The sequence below is a fragment of the Mandrillus leucophaeus genome, unplaced genomic scaffold (genome assembly GCF_000951045.1).
Source record: "Mandrillus leucophaeus isolate KB7577 unplaced genomic scaffold, Mleu.le_1.0 Scaffold208, whole genome shotgun sequence".
Taxonomy (NCBI): domain Eukaryota; kingdom Metazoa; phylum Chordata; class Mammalia; order Primates; family Cercopithecidae; genus Mandrillus; species Mandrillus leucophaeus.
Window position 1 is genome coordinate 2590456 of NW_012102121.1, and position 13091 is coordinate 2603546.

Sequence of the window (13091 nt, forward strand, 5' to 3'; positions counted from 1 at the left end):
CATATGTAACAAACCTGCACGTTGTGCACATGTACCCTAGAACTTAAAGTATAAAAAAAAAATTTTTTTTTTAAATAAGACCACAATATAAGTATTTTTATAATGGCTTTTTTTACTACTGTATTCATACAGTATTAACATCTCTCCAGGGATTCAGCCTGGACAGGCAAGGACAAATATAGGGTGACGATGGGAAGGTTAACTAAAGGATCATGAGGCTGCTGAAAGAGGATGAGACTCAGAGCATGTGGAAATTTAGGAGCAGAGGATGTTTTCTGTCCCTCTAGACTTTTACCCCAAGCCCCATAGAGGAGAGGGACTAGTATTTGAGTGAATGAGTGGAGATAACTGAGCCCTTGTGTCTGAGGATCTCCAACAACATGGACTGTTGAGCAGAGCAAGTTTCTGTTCCTGCTCAGGGACTCCCAGTCCCTGGAGGGTGGCAAGAGGGTGGCATGACAGGACTGAACAAAGCAAGATGGTGCTTCCACATTCACTTCTGCACTCAGCATATTCTATGACTTCCCTGCTAGGGGTGAGCAGGTACAAAAGTCAAGCAATCCTGGTGGCCAGTTGCCTGAAATTACCATAATCGAAATCTGGGGGGCATGTAGGAGCCTGTGGGGGAGCATGGGAAGGACCTGCTCCACCCACCCTAAACCAAGATGTATGCACATTAACCCCAGATTCCCACATGATGCTGCTGTGACCCTTCTGAGTCACTTTCTTTCACTCTGTGTCTTCCTCCTACATGGCTTTCTGCCCAACTCCCACTAGGGAGGCTTAACACAAAACCTCCTTTGATCTTTGGGGATGCTTTAGGCAAACACCTGTTAAGTGTTGGCTCAGTAGGCCTAGACCTTGCGCCTCCATGGCCTGGAGGCCTTGCAGGGACTGGGCCCCTATCCCTTAGGCACAGAATCATCATTCAGAGGACCGACACATCCATGCTTCTTCCTATCTGGGCTTTCTGCATCCTTTCAGAAGTGGAAACATTATGCTAAATGCTGGGGTCCTGTCTGAGGAAGAAAGTCCTGCCACCTCCTCCTTCTGATGATAGGATGATGGGTAATCCTGGATCTCCTTAGGAACCAGGGGCATCCCAACTGTCCCTCACAACATGTCATAAAGAAGTCATTTCACTTCTTGCCCTTTCTTTAGCTCTTGGCTCCTCTGTGGTAGGTTGGAAGCAGAATGCAAAAGTGCCACCCTCTGAGGGATATCAGGTGGCCAAAGAAGAGGTCCCTCCCAACTGTTCAGGGCAGCCTCTTTGTCTTTCTGCTTCCCAGTCCACTCCTCCCACTCATATAGACTCCCTGGTCCCTTACCTCACTGAGCACTAGGAAGCCACCCCTGCCCTGTTTCTCTATCTGCAGCCCCATGCTCTTGCTCAGGCTGCATGAATTTAGAGCTTTCTCTGTGATCTCTCCTGCTGGTGCAATGTTCCAAGAGCACCTGCTGCATAGATATCAGCAGTAGGCTTTGACCACCTTTCCCTGTCCACCTACACTCTCACACTGCCACCAACTGCTTGGGCCCTAATAGTAACTTTCAGAATCTCTCTCCACACCCAGCTTTCTGGCTTTTGTTCTCCATACCATTCCCCCTACCCATAGCCATAGTCCCTTCCTAGCTCCTCACTTGTCCCTCTTGGTCTGTGCCCACACTCCCTTATATGTGGAGGAATTATTTCCTCTTCTAATCCATTATATCCTCCATCACTAACTCTACTTCTCTCTACCACCAGAAAAATGTCTGTTTTTAGTAAAAGCCAGCTCCTTCACTTGGGTGCGTGCCCCTCACTTCTTCACTTCCACACAACAACGTTCTTCCAGAAATTCTCCCCTTGCTGTCTTGCTTATCCCTCTTGACTGGATCTTTTCTATCACCATCCAGCCATCCAACAGACTACATCTCCTGTCTTAAAAAAAAAAAAAAACTCATTCTGGATCCCATTCTCCCCTCCTGCACCTCTATGAAACAAAAGCCCTTGAAAGAGTTGATTTCGCTTGCTGTTACCAACTGTTCTTCTTCCATTATCTCTTGAATCCACTCCAGTCGTGTCCATTCCTCCATTACTCACCTGAGGCTATTCTCAGGGTCATTAGTGATCTCTATGTTGCTAAATCTAATGGTCAACTATAAGTCCTCATATTAATTGACTGATTGGCAACTTGTCATTCCATTGGTCACTTTCTCCTTGAAACACTTTTGTTTCTTGGCTTCCAGTATGCCGCTCTTCTAGCTTTCCTTCTGTCTTGCTGGCTGCTGTGTCTCAGTCTCCTCTGCCTACCGGTTCTTCCTCCTCTTCTCAATCTTTTAACATTAAAGAGTCCCAAAGACCAGTCCTTAGATCTCTTTCATTTAAGCAACATACATTCATCTCAAACAATACAAATGTGAACTCCTGACTCCCCTTCTCCCACCATCACCCAGTAACACCAAACCTACTCCAATGTCAGTATTTCCCACATCAATTAATGGCAACTTCATCCTGCCAGTTGTTCAGGGCAAAAACTTTGGTGCCATCCTTGACATTTTTTTTCTCTAATTGTCCATATCCAATCTATCAGTAAATCCTATTGTCTGCCTTCAAAATGAACCCAGCGTCTAAATGCCTGTAATCTCCTCTGCTGCTGTAATTACTGAAGTAACCTTAAAACTAAATCTCCCTGCTTCTACTCTAATCTATACCCCCAATGCTCTATTTTTAGCACCATGACCTAAGTGGTCCTTTTAAGATATAAATCAGATCTAAGCAGACCCCCTAATAGCTCCCCAATTTACTCAAAGTAAGAGCTAGCTTCCTTGCTGGCTTCCTACCAGGCCTTATACCATGTGGCCCCTTACCACTCTGGAGTCCTCCTCTACTACTTTCTCCCTTTATTCCTTTATTACTCTGCTTTAGGTTCACTGGCTTCCTTTTTCCTTCTGACAGACTGGGCAATCGCCAACCTCCAGGCATCTGCATTAGCTATAATTTCTGGCCGGAATGCTCTTCCTCATTTACCCACGTGACTTATTCTCTTATCACCTTCAAGTCCTTGCTGACATGTTAATTTCCTAGTGAGACCTACCCTGAGCTCCTTATTTAAAACTATACCCCCATTCAAGTCTTCTCTAATCCCATTACCCTGATTTTTTACATATATCTGGTCACCTTCTATATACTATGTTTTTAATTTATACTTCTTTTCTCTTCCTCCCAGGCATGCTCCCATCATAAGCTCCTTGAGAGAGCAGATTTTTTTCCCCTCTTATGTTCACTGCTGTATTCCCGGTGCCTATAAAAGTGCCTGGCATATAATAGGTGCTCAATATTTATTGAAGGAATGAAGAATGGGTGAATGAATGCCATTCATTCTCCAGCTTGGCAACCTCATTCTGATCCCTTAAACATTTTACTGTGTGTTTTTAAAAATTATTATACAGGGGTTTCTCCAGTGAGTCACTATTCTCTGACATGGCATGCTGTTGTTTGACACCATGCCTCTGTTCATGTTGTTCTCTCAGGCTGGGGAAGCCTCTCTACTCCCTACCTCCTTCCCAACTAATGCCTGCTCATCCTTTGGAACTCAACCTACATATCATCTCTTCTAGGAAACTTTCCATGAACATCCCCCAAAACTAGATTAAGTGCCCTCCTATGTACTTTCATCTTATTGCTTCTAATGACTTTTTATATGACTGTCTATCCCAGAGTTCATGAGCTTTATGAGACATGAGCTTTATTGTTCACTGTTGTCTCTGTAGTGCCTGGCACAGTGCCCGACACACAGCAAGTACTTGAATATTTGAATTATTGAATGCAAGACTCAGCCCAAAGTTGTTTTTATTTTGACCCTTTTAGGGATCTCTTCATCAACTAGTCTTCATTCTAGGCAGCATTCATTCCATGCAAATGAAAGGCAATGGAGGTTGGAACAGGCAACAGGACTAGAGTGGGCTCTCAGGTGGGTTACCCTTAAAGATCTCAATAACAACAGGGAAAAGACAGGGAGATTCTATCATCTGGTTTTGACATCTGTCATATTAGCTGTGTGCTTCTGCTAAACATTCCTAAAGGAAGGTGCACCATGGCACTCTAAAGGACCTTCCCTGCAGGTTGTGAGCATATACTGTATAGAAGTCATCAATGAATTTTGCCTGTGGGCCAAAAATGCATTAGATTCCTGGCCACTGTTTCTTATACTATCGTCATGTCCACATTGATCCTCTGAACCCAACACACCATGGGACAATAGAATTCAAGCCTGACCTTCACCTTCAATGCACCTAAAACAAGGGCCTTTCTTCTCTGTTCAAGTCCCTTTATCCACATTCTACGGTGGGACTGGGAGGAGTCATGTGGAATGCTGACCCATCTGAAATAAAATGTGATTTAAGCTTCTATACCACATAAGAAATACTTTTTAGGTCCTTTACTCTTTCTCTGACTATCATATACTACACTGAAAATGAGGAGGCACAAACAGGTGGCTCTTTGCTTAAAGGTACAAAGTATATTTGGAGAATGCCCTGCTTCACCTGCATGTTAATGGAAATGGCAATGAAAGCCTTTTTCAGGGGGATGCAGAGGTTCAGGAACCTATGAACTCCTTTTTCTTGTAATGGGTATTCTTGCATAAACCAGTGCCTTCTGCTGAGGTGAGTTGAGACCTGGGATAGATTTCCTGGTTGAGTGGCACAAGTCATTTGAGGACAGAGTTTGGAACATTTGTAGGAGTGGCACAGGACCCAGGATTGGCTGGACTGAAGGGAGTGTTGCTAGAGCAGATTATTTAGGCACTGGGGGGCATCAGAAAAGATCAGGCCTTCCTCCTCAGTAGAAGGAGGCTGAGCCTCAGGGTCCTCTGTTGTCTTCTCTGTTGTAGCTCCCCACACATGATATTTGGTGACAGTTGGACTCTTCTCAACGTTTTTTGTCCTGTCTTGGGTCACTGTCTCAGCCTTAGAAAGGAGAATGGATTCCTCATGCCTTCGATCTTTCATTTCAGGGTTAATCCAGTGCAGAAACAGCTTCATCTTGTTATCCAAGCCAACTTCTGGAGCTTCTGGAAGGATGATGCTCTTGTGAGTATGGACTCCCCTTACCAGACCCTGCAACTCTTATTCCTAGAAAGTGTGACCCTGCAAATTTTGACCCTGCAAATGTTGCCCTATAAAACATGGCCCTGAACCATTTGACCCTGAAAACTTTGAATCTGAAAAAAATTTACCCCTCCAAATACTGTACTTGCAAAATTTCGGCCCAGCAATTAATGGCCCAGTAAATTGGCCCTTTAAGCTCTGGGCACTCCAGGTTTGGCATTCTCAGAAATCCTTGTTTGGATGAGGTTATTCAGCTTACTCTAACAGCTTTGCAAATTATTCTTATCTGGTCTTTTGCCCCAAGTAATCCTGGAGGATGCTCTTGGAACTCAAGGTTAGGGAGAAGCTGGTGAAGGAGCAATAGCCAGTACTGAGAGGATGGAAATGGGACTCCGCAGATCCAGACAGATCCTTGCTAGTCCCTGCTCAAGGCAACCATCTTAGCTAGACTAAAGTTTTACCTGAGAAAGATCCTGGAGATATATTTGGCAAATTGTGAGCTCTGGAGTTCTGCTTAGATGTGCCCCGTTCGCCCCTGAACCTTGGCAGAAAGGGTGCTCTCTCTGGCTGGGGAGAGCTCCAATGCTGTCCAGATACCCCCTTCTCTGTGATTCCCAGCTGCTTTGAACATCATCGAATGTCACTGGGTTATCTGTTTTCTCTGCCGAAGTAGTGACTTGTCCTCACTTTTGCAAAGACCTGGTCTAAGAGGTTCAGGGCCCTCCAGGCTGGGTTGTTGACTCCAGCCTCTAGCTGAACAGAAAGTACCTGGGCCTCTGTCTTGCCCCCATTGGGTGTGAGATCCCAGAATCCCAGTAGGTATGGGGTACTGCTCAGGAACTTGATCACCTGTAGCTCTGCTGCACTGTCTTTGGTTCAACTGCAAGCTGTTCTTTCAGGCCAACCCATTCTGGATCTGGGGCACATGGGATGCCTGGTGGGATATGGAGTTTCTGGAGCAATGTTTTCCCTTGGTTTAGCAACCTTTAGACTCCTAAAGGATCCCTGAGTGGAGATTCTTTGGGATGGTCATAATTTGTTCCCTGAATTCCCTTGTCTTTATGGGACTTCCCAAATGTATCTCGAGGAATTTATTTTTCAGGTAAAAATTTAGTTTGGCCAAGATGGGTGCCTTGAGTGATTAGGGCCTGTGAGGATCTGTCTGCCTCTCTAGCAGTACCATCTCCATCAGCTTGTATTTTAGCCCAGAACACTTGTACATTATCTACACAAGCCTCATTGGTGTTTTGAAAGCATGGCCCAGGACTTACACATTGCTGTTTGGATGAGACTGAGTCAGAGGCTCTGATGGGCTCAATCTGTGATTGTGGATTCATGAGTGAGTGCCTGGGCCACAGCCCTGGAAAGAGCCACATAATAGAGAGCAGGCAGCCCTGACAGAAAGGCCAAAACTTGTCTCAAGTTTCTCAGTGGCTTCCTGGTACAGGGTCTGAGCAGCTCAGGATCATCAGTAACAGCATCTGGTAAGGCCTGTTGCTGCTGGTCAAGGGCTGTCAATATTCAGAGTGTCCCTTCCTGATCTGTGTAGGGGCTGATATGTGTCACTTCCAGGTCCAGGTGTTTGCTTTTCAGAGGACAGGGGCACCAAGTTGCTGCCCAGGCCCTTGGAATACTGCAAGGCGTATTCCAGTGACTTGTAGTCCCAACAATGGCAGATGTGGGCAGGGACAATGCCCTAGCAGATCTTCCCATATTTGTAATCTATGTGGCTCTGCAACATGACCTTGGCCTGAGGAAACAATTGCAGACTGGCCCTCCTGCTACAGTGGATTAGAGCAGGCCACTATTCCCACTGGCCTCTGGTGCTGCATGTTGGGAAGACCCACATAGGTCAGGGTTGTGCTGCTCCAGGGCAGGGATTATTGGTCATCAGGTCACAGGAGGAACTGGATAGACTGCTGGATCTTTTGGATCAGGTCCCAGCAATGGCAAATCAACCCTCTGTTTCAATTGCTCCTGGAGGTAGAATTCCAGTAGCCTCTGGGCATGGTCTAGGAGAATGCTACCTCCATCTTGAGGACTAAAATGGACTTCACCAATCAAAGAGGGTCCTGGATCTAGTGGGAAAGGCTGCAACATGTCTCAGGGCTTACATTGTATTATTTCCTGGATCTACAGAGATTTCTGGACAACAGCTGGCAAACTCCACTGAAGCTGGAGCTGCCTCTACAGCAGGTGCCACTCCAAGGCTTTCACTTAGCCTAAGTCAGATATAGGACATTGATCTGGGTTTGTCCATGGTCAGATGGAGAATGTGGGGGAAAAGATGGGGAAGGACGGGGGATTTTAATTAGTACAGAGGTGAAGGAGAAATCATTGAAGAGAAAAGGCCAAGGGCTCCCCTGTTTTGGAGATCTCTAAAGGCAGACCAGGGATCTCTAAAGGCAGACAGTAATGTGCAGAAAAGAGAAACCACAGTAAGGTAGCTACAGGTGTGGTACACTGAGGTCTCAGTGCATCCCCCAGGCAATGGACAGAGGCCACTTAGAAGCTGAAAGAGGGGAGAGGGTGGAGCTAGAGCCATGGGGGTTGGGATTTGTTCACAGTAATTTTTCTGCTCTGAGTCCATGGTGGATCCTTCAAAAACCCTGAAAGTTTAGGTGGACCAGCTAACCTCCCATGAAACCCAGAGTCAAGGAGATAGAAGCTCATCTGTTCAACAGAAGCCTTAGAGGTAGTGTTCAGGGTGAAAGAAATGGCTGTTTGTCTGTTTTCCATCCTTTGGAAAATTAGAAGTGGTGTGGTATAAGCTGCCACAGGAACTCCTCCACAGATCTTGGGAGACCTCAAATGTGGGAATATGTGAAACAATATCCTTTTCTTTTTTTTCTTTTTTCTTTTTTGAGGCGGAGTCTCGCTCTGTCACCCAGGCTGGAGTGTAGTGGCACGATCTCGACTCACTGCAAGCTCCGCCTCCCGGGTTCACGCCATTCTCCTGCCTCAGCCTCCCGAGTAGCTGGGACTACAGGCACCCACCACCACGCCCGGCTAATTTCTTTTTGTATATTTAGTAGAGATGGGGTTTCACTGTGTTAGCGAGAATGGTCTCAATCTCCTGACCTCGTGATCTGCCCGCCTCGGCCTCCCAAAGTGCTGGCATTACAGGCATGAGCCACCGTGCCCGGCCAACAATATCCTTGTACTCGGAGATTCCTCAGGACTTTTTGGACATTGCAATAGCAATTGAAAGGAATGTAGGGTCATAGGGTGTTGTTTTAGGTTTGGGAGCTCTGGGTTCAGGGAAAGAAAGGGAATCTAGTATTCGAGGGCTGCTGACCTTGGTTCTCCAGGACAAATTTGGAGTTGTTTTTCTTCCTCTCTTGCTGGCTCAGAGGAATTCCAGGCTTCTCAAAGTTTGAAGACAGAGATCCCATGACCTGGGACACAGCTGGGACTTGCGATCTCTGTCCTCGCTGAAAGTGATCAGCCCAGGAATCTTGGACGCTGTCTGCACCAGCTGACTGGGCAGCTGACTGGGTTAAAGATTTCTGATCCATTAATTGTGACAGTGTTGGAGTTACAGATGCCAATGAAAGCTCTTTGGATTTCTGGGAACCCGGATCCTGACTATGCTCAAAAGACACATTAGACGTAGACAAAGCCTCTAGGCCAGAGGAGCCCTGTGATGGCCCCTGTGAAGTCAGGGAGATCTGGTTGTTCTCACCCGCCAGCAATTGCTGAATCTCCAGAGCCATAACATTGCAAATTTGGCAGCAGGGATCTGCACACAGAATTCGCCGCACACTTCCTTCCTGAGGAAGCCAGCCCTGGCTGGGAAGAGAAACATGACAAACATTAATGATGGAGTGACCTCTGCCTTCTCGGAAAAGTGTGGGCCGGGATTGGCATTGTCCTTTCCCAGTCCTGAAAATCCTGGGGCCTACACTCTCTTGTTGTCTACCTCTCTGCTTTTCTTTCTAAGAAAATGCCATTTGGAGGCCGGACACAGTGGCTCACGCCTGTAATCCTAGCACTTTGGGAGGCTGAGGCAGGTGGATCACCTGAGGTCAGGAGTTCAAGATCAGCCTGGTCAGCATGGTGAAACCCCATCTCTACTAAAAATACAAAAATTAGCCAGTCATGGTGGCGCTACTACTACTAGTTGCAGGTGGCTCCCTGCTACTCGGGAGGCGGAGGTAGGAGAATCGCTTGAACCCAGGAGACAGAGCTTGCAGTGAGTTGAGATTGTGCCATTGTACTCCAGCCTGGGCAACAAGAGTGAAACTCTGTCTCAGAAAAAAGAAAAAAGAAAATAAAAAGAAAAAGCCATTTGGCAAGGTGGGCTGGGCTGACAGTCTGGAGCTTGTTGGGCAAGGCTTCAGACAACCATGGAATGGCATGGCCCTCAGAGAGGGCTGGGAGCTGCGGTCAGTTCTCTGTTGACCGTGTTGAAAAGCTGAACTGGGAGAATGGAGCCAAGTGGTTAGCTGATGGGGCATCACCAGTTAGAACATGGATCAGTCTCATTTGAGGCTAAGAAACCCAAAGCCTGGTATTTGGGCTTGAAGTTCATGTAGAACCTCTGCATTCTGAGGGCTATTTGGTATCCCTGCTGATATACCCAACATCTTTTGGGACTCAATCCTGTTCTCTAGAAATCTTAAGAAATGGTTAAGATGACAGGCTGCCATCTGAGGGCTATCTCCCTACTGACAGAGCCAGTGGAGGTAATGTCAGCAGAGTCCAGTTAGACTCAGAGGAGAGAGAATAAAGAATAAGACAGGGATGACTTCTTTATGCAAAATCCATTCCTCTTGACTGAATAGCTTGTCTCGTGGCTGAATGCAACCCCGTGTAGAGTCTTTTATGAATTATACACTAGTACCAGCCTGAATTCTAGAACTACTGTGACCCTAGCCCAAAGCAGAATTGGGTGACCTTCCCTCCTGAGCTGTCTGGCCCAGCCCCCGTGACCTGGCAACTCTATCAACTAGCGAACCAGCCTCCACTGTGTATGTCTCCTTCCCATCCATTATCCGTCTTCTCATCTCTACCCCAAGCCAAGCTGAGAAATGATCACAAACCAGACTAGCAGCTGGGAGACTGCAAAGAACAAGAGATTACCTTTTCATGAGAAAGAGCAGCTTCCCCAACTTCTTGGCTTCTTCCTGGGAAGTTCTCCTAGCTGAGGAAACAGAAGATAGTGTTATGTGGAACTGGAGAGGATTCAGGAACATCCTATAAGAAGTTGAAGGCCTTTTAATGAGAGGATACTGAAAACCCCAAGAGTCAGAACACTAAGTCACATCTGTGTACAACTTAACCATTTACAATGTGTTGTTCTGTACCTCATCTCATTTGTTCTTCACCATCACACTGGGAGTGAGGAAGGATCATCACATGCCCATTTTATGGAGAACAAGACTGAGAGTTGAAGTGAGTTCCACAGGTTTGTAAAACTAGTAAATGACAGAGTTGAGGACTTATGCCCTACTTCTTCATTCTTTATTCTCAGGAGGATAAGATAGAGAATTTTTTAATGTCCCTAGGCTCTGATTTTCCACCCAAGGAAGTCTTCCATGAGAAATTGTCCCTGAGGGGGTACTAGAGTCTGCAGTGGTTAGAGCACCTGGCTCTTAGCACCAGGGGTCATACAGGGTCAGGATCCATGGGAACCTCACCCACAGTAGAAGCGAATCAGAGGAGAGACTGGGACTTTACCTCTTGATGTTCTATTTCCAGACTTTTGTTGGACTCTTCGGTGACACTTAAAGACAAAAACATTAGAATGTAAAGCTGCTACACCACTTTTTCCCATATCTAACATGAAACAAAACTCATAAACGTTTCCCAGTCTTTTTCTGTGTTCCAATTTTATATACTCTTCTTTCCTTTCTGTATTCTTTTTCACCCCAAGAGTTTCCTTGTTTGCTTATTTCTGACTCCCTTTCAGGCTCTTCCATACTCCATGCCTCCCGCCCTCATTCCTTTCATAAGTTCTGTGGGGACTTTAGGATGAGATGGGAGGAAAAGTGGAACAGATTAAAGGATGGGTGGGTCTAGAAGCCAAAGGAGTTCAGCCGTCAAATGGCCCTAAATAGCCGCCAACCAGAATAATCACCCGAATTGGGAGCTCTTCTGGTGTCCAGTGAGGAAATCCCCTTAAAAAAGCAAGGGCTAACAGGAACAAGAGAAAGCTTGGGGATAAAATCTTGTTTGAGGCACATCAATTTAGCCATGGTCATAGTGTTTCCCTACCCGGCAACAGCTCCTGTTAGGTCCCAACCTTAATTTTTGGCGGCTCTTTTTCACTTGCCAAATAATTAATGCAATAATGCAGATGGATCCATAGGTGTATAAGGGATATCCAACATCCCACAAAACAAAGGTAGGGCTCAACATGATCTAAACCTCACTAGCCATCCTTCTCCCTAGTCTTTCACTGTCTTGGAACCTAATACCTCCAGATTCTACACCTCATCATTTCTGCCTCACAGAAGAGGGATCCAAACCATCAGACCGCATCACAAAGCCCTCCTGTTCCACAAGGCAGGGATAGCATCACAGACCTTTATCTGTTTTTAGAGAGGCTTACTGTGGTGATTCAATGTTCAGATGAGGGTGTCTGGTGCTCTGTATGGGCTATAGAGCCTGGGGCAAAAGATACCAAGGTCATGGGCAGCATGTACCTTTTCATGTTCACTCTACTCTCTATACCCTTATGGCTCAGCTCTCTCCTTTACTACAACGGCCTGACACCTATCCCTATAAAACCGAGTCTATACACACTACATGCCCTATAAGAGAGACAGTGGATAGATCAGAGGAACTCCATGAACTACATCGTCTGTACTGGCAAGATAACAACAACAACAACAACAAATACAGAGGATAGGGCAGGCATCATATTGTTAAATCTTGGAAACCAATTTTTAATGTCACCAGCAATGATATATGGTCAGTACAGAGAGGTCCGGAAAGAGGGCAGTGTATGACGTGTCAAGGAAAGGACAAAGCTGTTGTTCTTTTAAATAACTTTCTGAGAGTTAAAGAAGGACTCCTCCAAATCTGTGTGGTCCAGCCTGAGATGGGTGAGCAGAGATTGTAAGCACTACCTTTCAAGGAGGCAAACGAATGATGCTCACTTCTGGAGCTCTGTACAAGGCTTGATTTTCCAGAATTGCCTCTACAGATTTCATAGCATCTAGCCTATTCATGGAGGTGAGTTATTGGCAAAACTTTCGATTAAGGTCAACAAACTTGTGGCTCTTTGGTTGAATCCACTATGGTCGGAATGTTTGCCTGAAAGAGTGTTTTATGAAAATCTGAATTTGAATAACTTTAGGCAGAGCAGGATTTTCCCTCATTCAACCCTAGAATCTACCTCTCCTATGCCCACTGATTCTCACATTAATGTTAACTTCATGACCCCGATCGATATTATGGCATGTCCCGAACACCCTAGGATTTCTGAGTTTCCTTGAGAAGTTCTTGCCCTGATAAGAGTGGCTGGTCTTAGGCTCAAAATCTCTGAAAAGGGGCTGGGTACGGTGGCTCATGCCTGTAATCCCAGCACTTTGGGAAGCTGAGGCAGGTGGATAACCTGAGGTCAGGAGTTCAAGACCAGCCTGGCCAACATGGTGAAACCCTGTCTCTACTAAAAATACAAAAGATTAGCCAGGCGTAGTGGTGGGCGCGTGTAATCCCAGCTACTCAGCAGGCTGAAGCAGGAGAATCACTTGAACCCAGAAGGCACAAATTGCAGTGAGCCGAGATCACACCACTGCACTCCAACCTGGGTGACAGAATGAGACTCTGCCTCAAAAACAAACAAACAAAATCTCTGAAAAAGGTGTTTGATCCTTCCTCCAGCATTCGTTCCTCTACCAGACAGGAATAGTGAGCACTCAGTACGTGCTTAACCCTAAGTTGGGCAGTGTCAAGAGTACAAAGACACTTGGGTTGTGTTACATACCTGCTTTCAAGATTCTTAAATATCTAGTTTCAAAGACAAGGCATTCACAAGAAGCAAAAGCCAA

At 46.0% G+C, this 13091-nt stretch overlaps 1 protein-coding gene across 1 annotated transcript; it reads right to left on the reverse strand.

Moving 5' to 3' along the window:
* Window positions 1-4486: 4486 nt before the first annotated feature.
* Window positions 4487-11510, reverse strand: LOC105539687 (putative family with sequence similarity 205, member C protein). The gene is made up of 5 exons (XM_011980081.1): window positions 11311-11510; window positions 10774-10819; window positions 10177-10237; window positions 8777-8883; window positions 4487-5051 (listed from the first exon to the last, which is right to left on the reverse strand). Exons 1-5 carry the CDS (start codon window positions 11452-11454, stop codon window positions 4768-4770), a joined length of 642 nt encoding a protein of 213 aa, XP_011835471.1. The 5' UTR covers window positions 11455-11510; the 3' UTR covers window positions 4487-4767.
* Between the last annotated feature and the right edge of the window lie 1581 nt (window positions 11511-13091).